An 18,571-nucleotide genomic window follows, 5' to 3' on the forward strand; every position below is an offset into this window, starting at 1 on the left:
TCTTGAGTTTAAATATTGATGAATGAAAAATGCTAATCAACATGGTTATGTTGCTAAGAAAACGAAAATAAACATGCAGAAGGACAACGGGACAGCTAAAGCATGTAGGTGAAATGTTAAAATAATGCCAAAGCTCTGACCATTAGGCCTTAGTGTTTGCAGAATAAGGTTATATCTGATAAGAATTTGCATTATCTGGTAGGTTGATATACTAGGAATAGGTTTCTTGTAGAGAAGTGAATATTTGGGATATATTTCGTGTTACCATGGTTCATTCTCATCAATGGATAAATACTCACTTCTTGCACCTTCAACTTTTGGACATCGATATCGATTAGCTTTTATAACAAGTCATCTTCACAGATTTGAGCCCAAAGGTTTATCGATCTACCGAAACCAGCCTCCTTCATCGATCATGTTTCTGTAATTACAGATGAATCTTTCACATGACAGAAGGCACATGTGCTCCAGAATGTTTGAACATTACTATCAAGCTTGCTATAAGATCTGGGTATCTTCACACTCTCTTTGATTGCTTGTTTTATATACTTTTCATTGGCAGTCAATACACACCTTGCTACATGCAATGAAACTCTTGCCCAAGGTCATTTTGGAGACGGCCGAGAAGATTAGCAGATAACATTTGTGGATGATGTTCGTCAGCCTGAGAATTCAAGAGGCTTCGGCCTTTAATGATCGATTTCGTCAGCTAAAGCTTTCGAGCCAAAGAACTTTCAAAAACAGGTTGTGTAAGCAATCTCTCCACAAATTTTATGGCGGCAAGGATGGAAGGAATGTGTCAGTATACATCTATACTTCATTTGGTAGCTTGTCATCATTGAGTTAGAAAACTTCTGGGTCCCTTGTCTTTGGATGCTCTGCTTCTCTGTGGTGGTGTTTGGCTGGGAGCTGCTTGCTTTTATTACAAAGGACATCAATTTGGAAAATTGATGATACCTTCTATGCTTCATCAGATCAGACGAAAGCGATGACGTTCTGTGCAACAAATCTTCTTAGAAAGGGAGGAGGGTTTATCGGCTCAACTTTGTTCTTCACCTGGGTTCCTTAGCAGCTAGGTTCTTGGGCTCATTCCGGCCAACCATCTATCTTCAGTGGATGCTTAAATCTTAGGGAACCAGTTTTGTACTTAGTCCTCTAAGGGCACCCTTCGGTAGGTTCCACTCTTCTGCGTTATATCGGGCGCTGGGAGAATCATTGTTTTCATTTGGATTAGGATCTGAAACATTTGATTTGCTTGCGATCCATGTATACCAACTGTACTGGAGTTTCTCAAATTTCTCAGAGTTTAGAACAATGCTGCAGGTCTCCATAACAAGACTTATCAGTCGGAATGAAGATATGATCACTGTCTTACCAATCTAGATGTAAAAAACTGCATACAGCACCTGAGGATATGCACAAGTTGTCATTACATGCCTGGATGGTTAAGGTTTACATGCAGCACCACTCATTGCTATTAGAATGGACCTTTGGAACTTTGTGACATTCTAGGGAATCTGATTGCAGGAAACACTGCTTTGCTAAGTTTCATGAACAGCATGAAACTATGCATCACGTAATAAAATGTCAGTATATTACGATATAACCTGTAACAGAGAATATTCAGACCTAAATGGTGCCAAAATGCGCAATGGTTTGTTACCGTACTTGAGGGCTTTCATGCCTCTTAAAACTAGCGGGGGCGCCAGAAAAGTATGCAGACCAGCAACATCTTTTAGCTAAAGCTTTCCATGAGTACAAATTTCCATGTACCATAAAAACGTATTTACACGTAATCAGCTCCATACATCACAACAGAAACCACATCCTATGCAGCACTTCGAGATTGAAAGTATTGACGATATCAATTGCTTGGTAATACATCAACATTATGGAGTTTACATCCTTATTTTTGAGGACTCCAAAGCCACGTTATTTGGCAATAAGGAAAAATACTTCAGAAGACAGAAGATTGTCTCTGCAACAAGGATTCACAGGATGCCCATGTGGTGGACAGTGCCCCCTGTTCCCCCTGGTCCATGGAGGGTGTAGGTCTGATCAGGAACAACCTGAAGAACACCTGGTTTCTCTGCACAACCAAATAAATTTGAAAAAAGAATGATTAGATGATTCACATGCAAAAAAAAAAAAGACTCACGATATTAAACAAATTTAACAATAAAATCACCACTTAATTCAGATGCAAATTTGGAGGTGCCAATCCTTGGCCTACCTTAACCACATAAGGGCAAAAGCAAGCAGCCTCAAGATTCCGATAACTTAGTTTGATATAGAAACAAGACAAATGCTCGCCTCAATCTTTTTGGCCATTTTTACCTAGTAGAATCAACCTTGAGAAAGGCCAGAAGAGTGACAAATTCACGAAAAACAGTAGAGAATCAAACTAGAACAGGAAGCAAGGTAAGAAGCAAGCCAATACAACTTAGAAAATTACTGCAATTACTATAACCTCCAAGGACATACTAAAAAGAAGTGTTGGAAACTTCACCTCGACTTGCAGCCGAAAAGGAAGAAGCTGAGGGATTATAATTCCAAGAAGAAAGGAAAGGCAGTCCTCAATATGGTTGAGGTTGACAAATTGCCCGAGCTTGAGTAAACAAACTCAAAATTGAGCCTGATAGTGAGAAAACCTAAGATAGTAGCTAAGATAGACCCAGAGGTGTGATAGGAACTCTTCCACTTGATTCAGATAAAGCATAGCATCATTAGAGCTAGTGTAGATCCAGGGAGCCAGAAAAAACTTATCTTTGAAAGTCTAGTTCAGAAGCTAGAATTGCAAACTAAGCCCCATCCACATCCCTACCCTCTCAGTTAGATTCAGAAGGATATTGTGTTGAAGCAGTGTACCTTCAAATTCGCCATTCCTGAGATGTACATTGATGAGGTAACATGCAAAGTAGTTCCTTTGAATATTTGCCAAGTCATCCTTGGAAGCCCGAACCTTTGAGATCGAAATGCAGTCTTTTACAGACGATAAAAAAAAGTATCGTCTCGTAAAGGATGGAAAAGAGTTTATGATCAATGCCTCCAAAATACAAGGTAACATAAACCTTGCAACCGCAGCTCAAGCAAAGCAACTTGTTAATGCCTGCAACAAGTTCGTGATAATGATATGAGAACCAGATACCGCTCATGAGAGCTAAGCTCTTGTCCCTTGGTTTCACCAACTGGTTAACCGAGATCGAGATTGAGAGGAAGTCGCCATCATCGTCGTTAACAAGGATGGCCAGAAGCATCCCTACCACAAAGTCCAAATGCGAAAGTAGGGCAAGTGGTTCTTTGAGACCTAGGAGCAAAGAAGATCAAGGATAGAAACCATCTTCAAGCAAAGCTAGATGGTTCAGCTACAAAACGGAGAAGCAGGCATTTTCTACCTTCCGTTCTGATTTAATGGAAGCTAAATCTCCTAAACAGGAGAGCCTTGATCCAGAAGGATCTTCGGACTCGATGTGGACTATTTTGGCCATTATGGGTATGCTGCACAGAGTTCAGGAGCAAAATCCACCATATCGAAAAGCCAAATTATAAGCCAAACTTTTGGAGGTCATAGTTTAGTCATACGACACCCAATTGAGATGATCTTTTTTTTTTTAAATAGGATAATATTTTGAGATCTACAACTTAGTCAACCGCTAAAGAGTTAAATTAAGCCAAAATTCTCGAAACCTACAATGGATCGGTCAAGCTGGAAATTTTCTTTTTGAAAAAAATTTTAATCGAGCATATCTCCCAATCAGTGAAGAATTAGAGAGCAACATAAGGCAAAGTTCATGTAGAATTCAAGATCTACCTCTTAGACAACTTTAATTGTTTCATGATCATTTCTATTAGTCATATTTATTTTTGGAGATTCAGTCCTATTCGAACTTGGAGAGAAATCTTACTCGAGTTGTGCAAGAAAGAATTCCTAAAAATTCCTAAAAGAGAAGGTAAGACTGAAATCCATAATTGATGATGAGAATTTGATGAAGACAAAAGATTCGATTCTACCTCTGAACCAAAACAGAACTATCAAGGTAAGATCCATGGTGGTAAAAACACCGTCGAATCATGAGATGTGATGGTCAATGATTCAAGACATAAAGACAGAACTCATTAAGAGACACAAGTAGGGATGGTGTTAATAGCTGTAAGCCAAACAAGAGAAATGGAAGATATGAGAAAGGCAGTAATTTGAAGGAACTGGAGAAAGCTGCCCAACCTTCTCAAGCCAAAGAACAGAAATCAAATAGATGCTGTAGTCTACCTTCACCAAAGAATGATATAAGAGACAAACAAGGGGATTGCAAGGTGTTGCTGGAAATTGGACCCAGGGGCCGCCGCGAACCAAGGGGGGAGGAGCTCCGCCGCAGGGACGGTGGACGGCGGTGTGCCGGCTGGTGGCGTCCTCCTTGGAGAGAGAGAGAGAGTCCTGCAAAAAAAAAAAGCCGGTGGCCGGGCTTTCCGGCGCCGGCCCTCCGATGCTTAAGTCAGAGGGGGCTAATATGTGGGGGGGAGAAAAAGAGGAGAATGTTTGTTCTTCATGTGTGTATTTGTGTTTGTGTTGGTCCCCTCCTCCTTCCCCCAGGTTCCCTTTTATAGAAGGGTATTTTGTTACCTGGGAGGTGACAGGGGATTTGTCCTTTTTCGTGATAATTGAGCACGATTTGGCTCATTAATGGCGTAGTGGAGAATAAGGCCGAATCAGACCGGAGTCAGGGAGTTGTCGCGGTTGATCAGACCCGTTGGAGTGGTTGAACTGTCAGCCGTGGTGGGCCTGGAGTTCGTAGATGGTAAGTGCATTAATTACCGAGTGAACCGGCGGTCAGGGAGAGCCATACGCTTTGATGGTTCAGTGATCCGGAGATCATCTTGAGCCGTGTTCATTTAATGACTGAGTGCATCGGAGACCTGAGGGGGTCTCATGCATTAATGATAGGTCGTGCCGAATACCTGCGGAGATCTTGTGTCTTGATGGCTTAAAAGATGGTGGCAGGTTGTAGTGGAGTTGTCAGGTCCCTTAGAGGGTTAGGCGGGGACTGAGTTTTTGGCTAAGGCACGGGCCCGGCCCGGGTTCCGAGCCGAGCTGGTTACCTAAGGGAGTGTCCTGTGGCGGGGTTGCTTCTGGTCGGCTCCTTCTTGCCGAGCGCCTCTATTCGGCGCTCTCTGGTCGGTGCTCTCTAGTTGAGCGCTGCTGGTCGGCGCTCTCTGGTCGGCGCTCTCTAGTTGAGCGCTGCTGGTCGGCGCCCCTTTTGGTCGGGCGCCTCCGAGGCGGCATGACTTGGGGTTTTTCCCCCAACACTACCCCCCGACTTCCGAGTTCTAGCTGGCTACCAGCTTGAGCGCGGGAAGTAGTTTTAGTTGGATCATTACAGATTCTGAAAATTTTAAATTATTGCGCGTTTTGAATCATCGGGCGTTTCGAGGTGCCTTTAGTAGGCGGCGTCTCCTCTTTTCCGAAATATCTCATTATTGGGATGCCTTCTCCGAAGCGTCCTCGCGTCGTGGGCTCATGATGGGGCTACTCGATCCGGTGGGGCGCTTCGGTGTTCGAAGCGTCAACCTAAATTAAATGCGGCGCTCTGTCTTTCGGGCCGACACGTGTTGTTATCTAAACGAGATGCAGCATTTTTCTTGCTGATCTGGGCCGTTGGGGAGGTCTATATAAACTCTCCCCTGGTCTCCCGTTCCCTTCTTATTGCCTTCTTCCTCCAGCTTTTTTCAGTCCGAAGTTTTCTTTCTCCGGCGTCTTCCGCAGGTCCCCTTTTCTCTCTTAATCTCTTTCTTCCTCGTAATGGGTTCTATTCCGAGTGAAGTCGAGTCCACTATGAGCGTCCTGGAGGTCGAAATGACCGAGGAGTGGTTTTTTCCTCTTCAAGGGTTCCGTTTGGAACCCGCCAGGCGGGGGGATCGGGTAACCGATCCTCCGGTAGGCCGAATTGGAGTGTATCTAGAATCACTCTGGGCCGGCCTACGATTTTCTCTTCACGGCTTCGTGAATGAGTTGTTGACGGTATACCAACTGGTTCCGGCACAACTCGCTCTAAATGCCTGGAGGACAGTGATCGGTTTCCTGTCGCTGTGTTTGCTGCACGGGATTCCGACCTCTGTCAACGTCTTCCGGCGGCTTTTTATTTTGAAGTCGAATCCGGGAGACGGAGAGTGGCTCTACATCGCCCTTCGGGCGGGCCGGCCACTCTTTCAGGGTGCCCCTTCGTCTATTCATGACTGGAAGAAGAAATTCTTCTTCCTGGGTTCTGAACGGACGTGGGGGTATGACCCTAGATGGAGACCGACCCAGCTTAGGTCTATCAACAAGCCCCCCCGGCTTTCTCCACGTGAGCAGAGGATCATCGACACCATCCGCAGCCTCGGGGACGGCATTTTACTGAACGGCCTCATAAGTGATGACGCTCTAGTGAACGTGGTCCTGAGCTCGGCGCGTCCCCATGGTAAGAGTAACGGTAGTGTCTCTTTTATTTGTTTATTGTTCTCTGTCTAATCCTGCTCGTCCTTGCAGATATCGCAAAGATGGTGACCAAGAGCGAGGTCCTCTACGCCCGATTTCAGAAGAGGGCAGCCGAGCTCTCAGGCGAGCCGACCGAGCCGAGGAAAAAAGCGAAAACCTCGGCGACCCCGGCGACAGTAGTAGCCGAGGCGGGCGCTTCTCGGCCCGCGCACTCCGACGCTGGTCGGAGGGAGGGCACGGATTCCAGGGGCACAGGCCCCCGGGGAGCTTCGGCGGTGCTCCCGTGCCCGGTGCCCTTGGCGCAGATTCCTGGTCAGCAGGATGCCCCAGTTGCCGACCAGGGGAGAAGTTCCGCGGGTCTAGCGCTTGCGCGCCCCGCTCCAGTTTTGCGGCAGTCGGATCGGCCGCCTGCCCGACCCCAGCCCTCTAGCTCCGAGCCGGGGAGCAGCCAGGGGGCCTTGGGGTCGGCTCCGCCCAGGCCAGCCGAAGTTGGCCTTCCGGGCCCGTCAGGCTCGGGGGAGCGGGTGCCTCACGCACCCGTCTGGTCGGTGTTCGAGGGCGATTCAGCCCTCGATAACCCTTAAGTGGCGCGCGAAGTATTTCGGGTCGCGCTGCTTCCGGCCGACCAGGTGAAAATACGGTCCATGAGCTACAGCACTTTCATGGACGCTACTCTCTGCAACGCCGTCCGGGTAAGTTAGTTTTCCCGTCGGTATAATTATAAAAAGTTTTACTTTTAGTTCCTCACGTTTTTCACGTCTCTTTTGCAGCACTTGCACGAGACGGAGACGCTGATGCACATTGTGCAAGACTACCGGGAGCGGGCCCGGAGGCATCAGCGGGGACACGAGGAGGCCGAGGCGAGGTGCCAGGCCTCCGAGGCCGAGCGCCAGGTGCTCCAGGCAAGGGTGGGAGCGGCCGAGGAGGAAATTCGGGCTCTAACCGCCGAGCTCGATGAGGAGAAGGGCGCGCACACGCTGGCGAGGTCCGAAGTGCGCGCCGTGGAGGCCCGTTTGGCCGAGGCCGAGCTGGTGCTGGCTACCCGCGAGCAGGAGGTGGGAAATGCCCGCCTCAGACACTTAGAGCTTGAGCGGGAAATAAGAAACCTCGAGCGGAAAGCCGCATATCACGAGGCTCGGGAGCTCGAGGCTCGGGAGCAGGCTCAGAGCGCGGTGAAGCTTTTCCGGGAGTCGGATGAGTTCCGTGACCTTCTAGAAGAGGAAGGTGTGAATGGGCTGATCCAAGGCTTCAGGGATTTCCGCAACCAACTGCGGCGGCTCTTTCCGGACTTCGACGTAGACCTGCTCAAACCGGGAGCAGGGGTCGAAAGGTCGGAGGCAGAGGCTTCGGAGGCTAACCAGGGAAGTCTGCCCAAGGCGGTCCCTGAAGTCACCGAGGCTGCCTCGAAGGCTGCTCCTGTTACTGCCGAGGCCGCCGAAGAGGAAGCCCCGACCGCAGAGCCGGCCGCTTCCGAAGCTGCCGAAGCCGAGCCTTAGTGTAGTAGTTTTTTTTTTTTTTAAGTCGGGATGGTCCCCACACTTGTAAGGGCCGAGCCCGAGCTCTGTACTTAGCCTACGGGCCTTTTTTGAAATGAATATACACGTATTTTCCTTATATTTGCGATGCCTTATCTTTGATAGGCTTAGGTTCCTCTGCCTGGATCCTCTTTAGGCTCCAAAGGCATGGGCTCTATGGCCCCAACTTCGTCCGCCACAGGACTTGCGTTTAAGCTCGGCTTGCCAAGCTCCATTGCTCGGTCCTTCGACCAGCAATATAGTGATGCTTACGCTTAGGGTGTTTGGGCTCGAGAAGTCTTTCCGAGCCTAGCCCAGAATTCGGCCGAGCCCTAGGACGGTCGCTAGGACTTGAATTTTTTAGCTAGTGAACCTTGAGTCCGAGCCTCGAGTTGCCGGGGTGGACCGGATTCTTTTCCGACGAACGGGTTGAATGCTCGTCAGCTCGCGACGGGGATTCACCGAGCCTAGTATAAACTAAGCTTGCTGTTAATCGGTGTACGTAGGAAGGGCGAGGCCGGGCGATGATTGGCCCGACGAGGTACCTTGACGTCAGTCGGGGGTTTATTCAGATAATTAATCAGGGATGAAAGTAAATTGAGAACGTAGACATTGAGTGGGTACCTGGTACCGTGAGCGTTCTTACGCCGAGGCGACTGAAGACGCTCCTCTGCTCGGAGTCCGTTCTTTGAGGACGTCGGCAGAGAGAGAAAATCCAGAAATAGATAAGATAATGTAAGAACATTAAATAAATGGGTACCTGGTACCGTGAGCGTTCTTACGCCGAGGCGACTGAAGACGCTCCTCTGCTCGGAGTCCGTTCTTTGAGGACGTCGGCAGAGAGAAAAAATCCATGAATAGATAAGATAATGTAAAAACATTAAATAAATGGGTACCTGGTACCGCGAGCGTTCTTACGCCGAGGCGACTGAAGACACTCCTCTGCTCGGAGTCCGTTCTTTGAGGACGTCGGCAGAGAGAAAAAATCCAGGAATAGATAAGATAATGTAAAAACATTAAATAAATGGGTACCTGGTACCGCGAGCGTTCTTACGCCGAGGCGACTGAAGACGCTCCTCTGCTCGGAGTCCGTTCTTTGAGGACGTCGGCAGAGAGAAAAATTCAGGAATAGATAAGATAATGTAAGAACATTAAATAAATGGGTACCTGGTACCGTGAGCGTTCTTACGCCGAGGCGACTGAAGACGCTCCTCTGCTCGGAGTCCGTTCTTTGAGGACGTCGGCAGAGAGAAAAAATCCAGGAATAGATAAGATAATGTAAAAACATTAAATAAATGGGTACCTGGTACCGCGAGCGTTCTTACGCCGAGGCGACTGAAGACGCTCCTCTACTCGGAGTCCGTTCTTTGAGGACGTCGGCAGAGAGAGAAAATCCAGCTTATTGCCAACCACAGACTTCCCGCTGATCATGAACAGGAAAACGAGCCGAGCTCGCTTGGTCGATGAAGACCGCATCCCAATGTATCGGGGCATCCCGACCGTGGTCGAGGTAGGAGAACGAGCCGAGCTCGTTGGCTGAAGTCGATGAAGAACGAGCCGAGCTCGTCGGTTGAAGTCGATGGAGAACGAGCCGAGCTCGTTGGCCGGTGAAGACCGCATCCCAACGTATCGGGGCATCCCGACATATCGGGGCATTTCGACGTCTCGAGGCATCCCGGCCGTGGTCGGGATAGGAGAACGAGCCGAGCTCGTTGGCCGATGGAGAACGAGCCGAGCTCGTTGGTTGAAGTCGATGGAGAACGAGCCGAGCTCGTTGGCCGATGAAGACCGCATCTCGACGTCTCGAGGCATCCAAACGTATCAGGGCATCCCGACGTCTCGGGGCATCCCGAAGTATCGGGGCATCCCGACGTCTCGGGGCATCCCGACCGTGGTCAGGATAGGAGAACGAGCCGAGCTCGTTGGCCGATGGAGAACGAGCCGAGCTCGTTGGCCGATGGAGAACGAGCCGAGCTCGTTGGTCGGTGGAGAACGCATCCCGACGTCTCGGGGCATCCCGACGTATCGGGGCATCCCGACGTATCGGGGCATCCCGAACTATCGGGGCATCCCGACGTCTCGGGGTAGGAGAACGAGCCGAGCTCGTTGGTCGATGGAGAATGAGCCGAGCTCGTTGGTCGATGGAGAACGAGCCGAGCTCGTTGGTCGGTGAAGAACGGGTCGCGGACTCATGAACATCTTCAGGGAGTCCACGTAGGTACTTCGTCCCAAAATATGGAGGCATCCCGACCGTGGTCAGGGTAGAATAATGAGCTTATGGTTGAATACTGAGGACCCCCTGGGGTTCTACTGGTAGTACACGCGGAGATTTTTAGAACTCCAGCTTCGTGGAATGGGAGTCCCATCTAGGGACTCTAGCTTGTAAGTTCCGGGTCGGCAGATGCGCGTGACTCGGTAGGGTCCTTCCCAATTCGAAGCTAATTTCCCTTGCTCAGCTGGTCGGGAGGCCTCGGCTCTTCTGAGGACAAGGTCCCCTGCTTTGAAGGATTTGACCTTGACCCTGGCGTTGTAATACTGAGCTGTCTTCTGCTGGTACCTCGCCATACGAATTCGGGCGGTCTCCCTTGTTTCCTCGACCAAGTCGAGGTTACTTCTGAGCCGCAAGGAGTTGGAGCTGGCGTCGTGATGCTTGACTCTTGGAGAAGAAAGCCCGATCTCCAGCGGGATGACAGCTTCCGTCCCATATGTCAGATTGAAGGGAGTCTCGCCAGTGGGGACACGGAACGTGGTCCGGTAAGCCCACAGGACATTGTATAGGTCTTCGACCCATTGTCCTTTAGATTTGTCGAGCCTGGCTTTGAGCCCCTGCAAAATAGTACGGTTTGTTACCTCGGTCTCTCCGTTCGTCTGAGGGTGTGCGACCGAGGTGAAGCGGTGGTCAATGCCAAGCTCGGAGCAGAATTCTCTAAAGTGAATGTTGTCGAACTGGCGACCGTTGTCGGATATGAGGATGCGGGGGAGCCCGAATCTGCAGATTATGGACTTCCAGACAAAATTCCGCATCTTCTGCTCGGTGATCCGGGCGAGAGGCTCGGCTTCCACCCACTTTGTGAAATAGTCGATGGAGACGACCAGGAACTTTCTTTGCCCGGTAGCCAGTGGAAATGGCCCGAGAATGTCAATTCCCCACTGGGCAAAAGGCCAAGGGGAGTTGATTGAAGTTAAGGGAGCCGAAGGTCGGCGTTGGACATTGACGTTTCTTTGGCACCGGTCACATCTTCGGACGAAGTCCACAGCGTCCTTCTGGAGTGTCGACCAATAGTACCCTTGGCGCAGAATTTTATGGGCCAATGCTCGTCCTCCCAGATGGTTTCCACAAATCCCTTCGTGGACTTCGCGCAGGGCATAATCAGCCTCCGTTGGGCGAAGGCATCTGAGGAGGGGAGAGGTGAAAGATCTCCGATAGAGCTCTCTCTCATGCAGTATGTACCGGGTGGCGGAGCGCTTTATTCGGCGAGCCTCTTGTTCATTACTGGGGAGGACTTCATCTTGCAGATAGCTGATGAGCTCGTCCATCCAGCTTGGTTCGTACTCAATGCAAAGGGCCTGCTCGGGCTCCTTTGTACTGGGCTTTTGGAGATACTCAAGTGCTGCCGCCTTGGGGAGCTCGCTCATGCGGGAGGACGCCAGCTTTGATAGCTGGTCAGCCCTAAGGTTCTCCGACCTGGCAATATGTTGGATGTGGAAAGAATCCAAGGTCGAGGCGAGATTCCGTACCTTCTGGAGATATTTCTGCATTGTAGGGTCTCTGGCTTCGAAGTCACCCATGATTTGGTTGACGACGAGCTGAGAATCGCTGAAGGCCTTCAGGTCCTTTACTCCCAGCTCTCTGGCTAGTTTGAGCCCGGCGACGAGTGCTTCGTACTCCGCCATATTGTTGGAAGCAGGGAATTCGAGGCGCAAGGCTTGCTCAGCGACCACCCCCTCCGGGCTGGTGAGGATGAGACCTGCTCCGCTACCCCCCGAGTTTGAAGAGCCATCGACGTGCAGAGTCCATGTCAAACTCGGGGTCTGCTCCGTTGGTGGTTCAGGCTCGGGCTCGACCTCATCCGGTATGGTGCACTCGACTATAAAGTCTGCGAGCGCTTGTGCTTTGATCGCCGGTCTGGGTCGGTACTCGAGGTCAAATTCCCCGAGCTCGATGGCCCATTTAGTGATCCGGCCTGCACGGTCTGATCTTTGCAGGATCTGCTTGACTGGCTGGTCGGTCAGCACAGCCATTGTGTGGGCTTGGAAGTAGGGCCGGAGTCTTCGAGCTGAGATGACCAGAGCATAGACAGTCTTCTCCAGCTTCGAGTATCGGGTCTCAGCATCCCTCAAGACCCGGCTGGTGTAGTATACTGGCTTTTGGAGTTTGCCCTCCTCTCGGACCGGGACCGAGCTTACTGCTACAGGGGAAACGGCCAAATATAGGTAAAGAAGTTCACCCTGTTGAGACTTTGTGAGCAGGGGAGGGGAAGCCAGAAGGTGCTTGAGCTCTTCAAAAGACCGCTGGCACTCGTCCGACCATAAGAAGTCTTTTGGCTTCTTGAGAGCTGCAAAGAATGGGAGGCAGCGCTCGGCCGAGCGGGAGATGAATCTCCCGAGGGCTGCAACTCGGCCCGTGAGTCGTTGTACCTCCTTGACCGTCCTGGGAGGCGTCATTTCTTGGAGGGCTCGGATCTTTTCAGGATTCGCCTCGATTCCCCGCTGTGTAATGATGAAGCCGAGGAATTTGCCAGAGGTGACTCCGAATGCACATTTGGCCGGATTGAGTTTCATTTGGTATCTTCGGAGTGTGGAGAATGCTTCATCGAGGTCGGCCACATGATCTTGCGCTACCTTGCTTTTTACCAGCATGTCGTCTACATAGACCTCCATGTTCCGGCCTATTTGATCTTTGAAGATCCGGCTGACCAGCCTCTGATAAGTTGCCCCGGCATTCTTTAAGCCGAATGGTATCACTTTGTAGCAGTAGGTTCCCCCGTCGGTGATGAAGGCCGTTTTTTCTTCATCTTCTGGCGCCATGCGGATCTGGTTGTATCCGGAAAAGGCGTCCATGAAGGCTAGGAGCTCGTGACCCGAGGTGGAGTCCATGAGCTGGTCGATGCTGGGGAGTGGGAAGCTGTCCTTTGGGCAGGCTTTATTCAGGTCGGTGTAGTCCACGCACATGCGCCATTTTCCGCTGGCTTTTTTGACGAGGACCACATTGGCGAGCCACTCCGGATAGGATATCTTCCGGATAAAGCCAGCTTCAAGGAGCTTATCGACCTCCTCGGCTGCGGCTCGCTGTCGCTCAGGGGCGGCGCCTCGCTTCTTTTGTCGCACGGGCTTGCAGGTTGGCTTTACTTGAAGCCGGTGGACCATGATCTCTGGATCTATTCCCGGCATATCCGCGGGCGACCATGCGAAGACATCCATGTTGTCTCGCAAGAAGTTGACGAGGCGATCCCTCTCGTACTCATTGAGGCCAGAGCCGACCTGCACAGTTAGTTCGGGAAAGTTCTTGCGTAAAGGAACTGGGATTAATAACTCACCAGGCTCTACCCGCTTTTTCTGAGGGTTGACCCGTGCCTCCAGAGTCTTAGTTGGGGGCTGGTCGGTTGCTGGGATAGGCACCTCGGCTGGTCGTTTTGCCTCGTGGGTCGCCAGGTAGCATCGCCTTGCTACCATTTGGTCTCCTCGAACTTCGCCAACTCCTTGGCTGGTGGGGAATCGCATGAGCAGGTGGCGTGTCGAGACTACTACTCGGAGGGCGTTGAGACTTGGCCTTCCGAGGATGGCATTGTAGACCGAGGGCAGACGTATCACGAGGAAGCTTGTCCCCACGGTACTTTCACGGGGGGCGAGCCCGGCTATGACCAGGAGGTCGATCTCGCCCTCTACTGGGACCGAATCCCCAGTAAATCCAACTAACGGAGCATTCATCCTCCGTAGCTGCTCTTTTGTCATCCCCATTTTACAGTAGGCATTAAAATACAAAACATTCGCCGAGCTTCCATTATCGATCAAGATGCGTTTTACATCGAATTTATTTATGATCATGGAGATGACCACGGCATCATCATGGGGAGTTTCAACTTTCTCTAAATCATCATCTGAGAAGGAGATGGCTTCCGAGGCGCGCAGGCGCTTCGAGGAGGTTCCTTCCCCTGGAGCTTCTCCAGCCGAAGCCCCGCCTCGGATGGTGTTGATGGTGCCAGCGATGGGCCTGTTGGCATTTGGACCCTCAGGCTGAGCGGCTCCTTCGGCTGGCTTCTTCTCTTAATGCCGGCCTCGCACGAATCGATCAAGCACCCCTCGGCGGATGAGTGCTTCGATTTCGTTCCGGAGCTGATAGCAGTCCTCGGTATCATGGCCGTGATCCCGATGATAATGGCAATACTTCCGGGGATCACGCCGGGTTCTGAAATCTTGTTTCGGAGGTGGGAGCCGGATGCAATCCCGACCCTCAATCTCCATGAGGATTTCAGCCCGAGGAGCAGTGAGGGGAGTATAGTTTTCATACCTCCCTTCGGATGCACGAGCCCGTGGTGGAAACCTCGGGCGAAGCGGTGACCTTTGCTGAGGCGGTCCCCGTAACCGGGGTGGACTCTTCAAGCAGGGCGGATTTTTAGCTCGACGCGGGGACGGGCTTCTGGGTTGGTCACGTTCCTCGCGGCGTCTCTTCTGTTTCTTGGGGTTCTGCTCAGCCCCGCTCCGCCTAACAGCCACGGCTTCTTCAGCCTTGGCGTACTTCCGTGCCCGAACAAGCATCTCGGTGAGGTCCGCAGAGAAATTCTTCTCGATAGAGAAGAGGAACCTGTAAGACCGGGCTCCAGTTTTTAGTGCTGACATGGCAATTGACTGGTCAAGCTCCCGGACTTCCCATGTTGCGGCAGTGAAACGGTCCAAATACTCCTTGAAGGATTCTCCCTCCTTTTGTTTGATATCAAGGAGGGAGTCCGATGTCCGCCGCTGGGGCTGGCTGGCGGCAAAATTGCCAGCGAATTGTCTGCCGAGCTGCTCAAAAGAGGAGACTATACTTCGCTTCAGCCCGGTAAACTAAAGCCGGGCCGGTCCTCGGAGTGTTGCTGGGAAGGCCTTACACATCATGGCCTCCGAGGCTCCTTGTAGGGCCATTAAGACCCGATAGCTTTCCAGGTGGTCGAGGGGGTCAGCCCTGCCGTTGTAAGGCTCCACCTGGGGCATTTTGAACCGCAGTGGGACTGGTTCGTCCTCGATCTCCGGGGAGAAGGGGGACTTTGTGGTGAACTCGAAGTCACCATCACGTCCTGATTTCCTTCCGTGGAGTGCCTGGATCTGGCGCTCCAACTTCTCGACCTTCTTGTCGAGTTCATCATTCTGGAGGACCGCTGCGGCGGTTCGTTCGGGTGCAAGTTGCCCTGGAACCGACTCAGCCTCTGAAGGTTGTGGCCAGCCTCCAGGGCCTCTGACTGGGTGTTCTCTCCAGAGGGAGGCCTGGACTTGAGAGTCCTGGCCTTGAAGGGGGAGCCCGCTTGTAGGGGGCTCTGGTTGAACTGGAGCCGGAGGAAGTGGTGCCGTCGGGATGCCCCTAGGTTGCAAGCCTTGGACAGCGGTAGCCAAGGCTTGCACCTGTTGCACCAGGGCGTCAAACTGCTCCGGCCGAACTTGAGGAGTTGTCTCGGCCGGAGGCGGCGAGTTTCGGACAGAATGTTCAGGACTAGGTGGAGGACGTCGAGAGGTGTTGGAAGCCCCTTTACTCCTTAGCTTCATGGCAGCGACTCGGGCCCTTCCTCTAGCGCCAACTGTTGCTGGAAATTGGACCCGGGGGCCGCCGCGAACCAAGGGGGGAGGAGCTCCGCCGCAGGGACGGTGGACGGCGGTGTGCCGGCTGGTGGCGTCCTCCTTGGAGAGAGAGAGAGTCCTGAAAAAAAAAAAAAAGCCGGTGGCCGGGCTTTCCGGCGCCGGCCCTCCGATGCTTAAGTCAGAGGGGGCTAATATGTGGGGGGGAGAAAAAGAGGAGAATGTTTGCTCTTCATATGTGTATTTGTGTTTGTGTTAGTCCCCTCCTCCTTCCCCCCAGGTTCCCTTTTATAGAAGGGTATTTTGTTACCTGGGAGGTGACAGGGGATTTGTCCTTTTTCGTGATAATTGAGCACGATTTGGCTCATTAATGGCGTAGTGGAGAATAAGGCCGAATCAGACCGGAGTCAGGGAGTTGTCGCGGTTGATCAGACCCGTTGGAGTGGTTGAACCGTCAGCCGTGGTGGGCCTGGAGTTCGTAGATGGTAAGTGCATTAATTACCGAGTGAACCGGCGGTCAGGGAGAGCCATACGCTTTGATGGTTCAGTGATCCGGAGATCATCTTGAGCCGTGTTCATTTAATGACTGAGTGCATCGGAGACCTGAGGGGGTCTCATGCATTAATGATAGGTCGTGCCGAATACCTGCGGAGATCTTGTGTCTTGATGGCTTAAAAGATGGTGGCAGGTTGTAGTGGAGTTGTCAGGTCCCTTAGAGGGTTAGGCGGGGACTGAGTTTTTGGCTAAGGCACGGGCCCGGCCCGGGTCCGAGCCGAGCTGGTTACCTAAGGGAGTGTCCTGTGGCGGGGTTGCTTCTGGTCGGCTCCTTCTTGCCGAGCGCCTCTATTCGGCGCTCTCTGGTCGGTGCTCTCTAGTTGAGCGCTGCTGGTCGGCGCTCTCTAGTTGAGCGCTGCTGGTCGGCGCCCTTTTTGGTCGGGCGCCTCCGAGGCGGCATGACTTGGGTTTTTCCCCCAACACAAGGTTTAACCAAAATACCACTATCAGTATTTATGGTACAAAACAAGCCCATATGGCCTAAACTGATATGCAGGAGATTTTGTAAACCTCGCCACAAACATGACGCTCAGCTGTACATCCACGGGCAATTCAATCCAGCATTGCAAACGATTGGATATATTCCAACAACAGCATATAACTAAAGCTTCTACTCAATTAGAAGACGGAGGAAAAAGAATTAACTTTACATAATGTTTCTAACTGAAAAAAATGCCTCCGTTTAGAACTTATGAAGATACCGCTAATCAAAATCCAGAACTTTCCTCATTTCAATCCATTAAAAGTCTCAACTTTAACCAAAATTAACAAAGATTCAGCACCAAGAACGCACCGGATGGAACTAAATGCATCGAAAAAACACAACGATTAGAAGAAAGAAGAGAACTCACTCGACAATTCCTCGACTTGCTTCGGAGTGAGCTTGGCGGAGAACCCACTGGCTGCGTGCTTGTAGTGGTAGATCACCGTATCCTTCGCCTTCTCCTCACTAATCATCACAACGAAGAGAGCAGGGAATATCTTAACCCTAACCCTAGAAATTGACAGAGCGACTGGAAAAGGGCACGGATCGAGACCTGCCGACGACCGGGGCGAGGGTCCGAATGTGGAAGGCCTCGGCCTCCTCGTTCTCTGGCCGGTCAACGTAGACGATGTGGACGGCAGCGTCGCCGCCCTCCTCCTCCTCCGCCACCTCGCCGGCGGGCTGGCCGGGGGTCTTCGTGGGTTCCTCCGCCATTAAAACCGAGGGCAAAAGCAACAAGACGAAGACGGGAACGCGGATCGACGGGGTTTTCCTCACTGCTCTTTATCACAGGGTAAGAATGAAAAGGAGATGCGTCGGTAAAATGGCAGCGATGCAAACGGTTTGCCGCTGTCCGCATAAAATAAAAAATATATTATATGTTATGAAGGATGAAAATCCAGCGAATAGTATCAAGGTGGGGAGTAAAATATTGACTCTGCCAAATCATCAATCTTGGAATCAAACGACTATCGTTCATCTCCAAAAAAGAAGTCATCATGTCACATGCTAAATAGGTTGCGTTGGATGCCGCCACAACCCACCATTTTAAAGATGGACAATATAACAATAATTCATAATGCAAAACCTTTATTTTATTTTATTTTATTTATTAATATTATTATTTATAATAGTGGCTCATAGTGGTGAGTATGAATGTGGTCAACAAAATAAGAAAATAAAAGACTGTATAAAGCCAGATGCATAACTCTTTGCAATGCGGAACAACACCACAAAAAAAAATAGGTTGAGGGGAAAAGAAAAGAGAGGAAAACTTGGTGGGATATGATCTTTCAGCTCTCAGTAAGTGCTCTTGAGTATTTTTCTCTTTGAAGCTCTCTCTTTTTTATTTTCTTTTTCTTGCTCTTGTTTTTGTTGATTTCTGTTTCTACTTCTCGTTCTCTTTTTTTTTTGGTGTTGCTATGCATTTATACCATTTGGAAGTGGTTGGAATACTCTCCTAGCCATTAGATAGGTTGAAAGAGTTGTTATGGGATAAAAATAACCTTTCTAATTTATAAAAAAACTAGTTGTTACTGTTATCAGGTACAGAGGGGTCGACTTGACATTTTTAGGAATCGACTCATGATCTCCACGAGTCGACTCATGATCTTCAGTGGTCAACTCGTACTTGCTATTGTTTTTGTTGTATTGTGTCTTTCTTCTGTGATCATTATGGAGTCGGCTCTCTCAATTCAAGGGTCGACTCATTTAGTTACAGGAGTCGACTAAATATTTTTAAAGATCGACTCTTCAATGGCTGAATTTTAATGCTTTCTACCA

The 18,571-nt window shown here is 50.6% G+C and overlaps 1 protein-coding gene across 1 annotated transcript; it reads right to left on the reverse strand.

Moving 5' to 3' along the window:
• Window positions 1-1,745: 1,745 nt before the first annotated feature.
• Window positions 1,746-17,628, reverse strand: LOC103711267 (subtilisin-like protease SBT3.17). Its single transcript, XM_008797350.6, has 3 exons — window positions 17,343-17,628; window positions 17,157-17,254; window positions 1,746-2,089 (listed from the first exon to the last, which is right to left on the reverse strand). The coding sequence occupies exons 1-3, from the start codon at window positions 17,501-17,503 to the stop codon at window positions 1,992-1,994; spliced, it is 357 nt and encodes a 118-aa protein (XP_008795572.4). The 5' UTR covers window positions 17,504-17,628; the 3' UTR covers window positions 1,746-1,991.
• Between the last annotated feature and the right edge of the window lie 943 nt (window positions 17,629-18,571).

The sequence above is a fragment of the Phoenix dactylifera genome, chromosome 11, assembly GCF_051530095.1.
Source record: "Phoenix dactylifera cultivar Ajwa chromosome 11, Ajwa_hap1_PhDact_Kaust_v1.1, whole genome shotgun sequence".
NCBI classification, from domain to species: domain Eukaryota; kingdom Viridiplantae; phylum Streptophyta; class Magnoliopsida; order Arecales; family Arecaceae; genus Phoenix; species Phoenix dactylifera.

What these genes read in the sequence shown, in the direction of transcription:
- LOC103711267 (XM_008797350.6), bottom strand. Translation starts at nt 17,503, where the DNA reads ATGGCGGAGGAACCCACGAAGACCCCCGGCCAGCCCGCCGGCGAGGTG. An exon ending in CTCGCCCCGGTCGTCGGCAG is followed by an intron (nt 17,255 to 17,342) that starts GTCTCGATCCGT and finishes TGTGATGATTAG; the next exon opens with TGAGGAGAAGGCGAAGGATA. An exon ending in GCAAGTCGAGGAATTGTCGA is followed by an intron (nt 2,090 to 17,156) that starts GTGAGTTCTCTT and finishes TTGGTTGTGCAG; the next exon opens with AGAAACCAGGTGTTCTTCAG.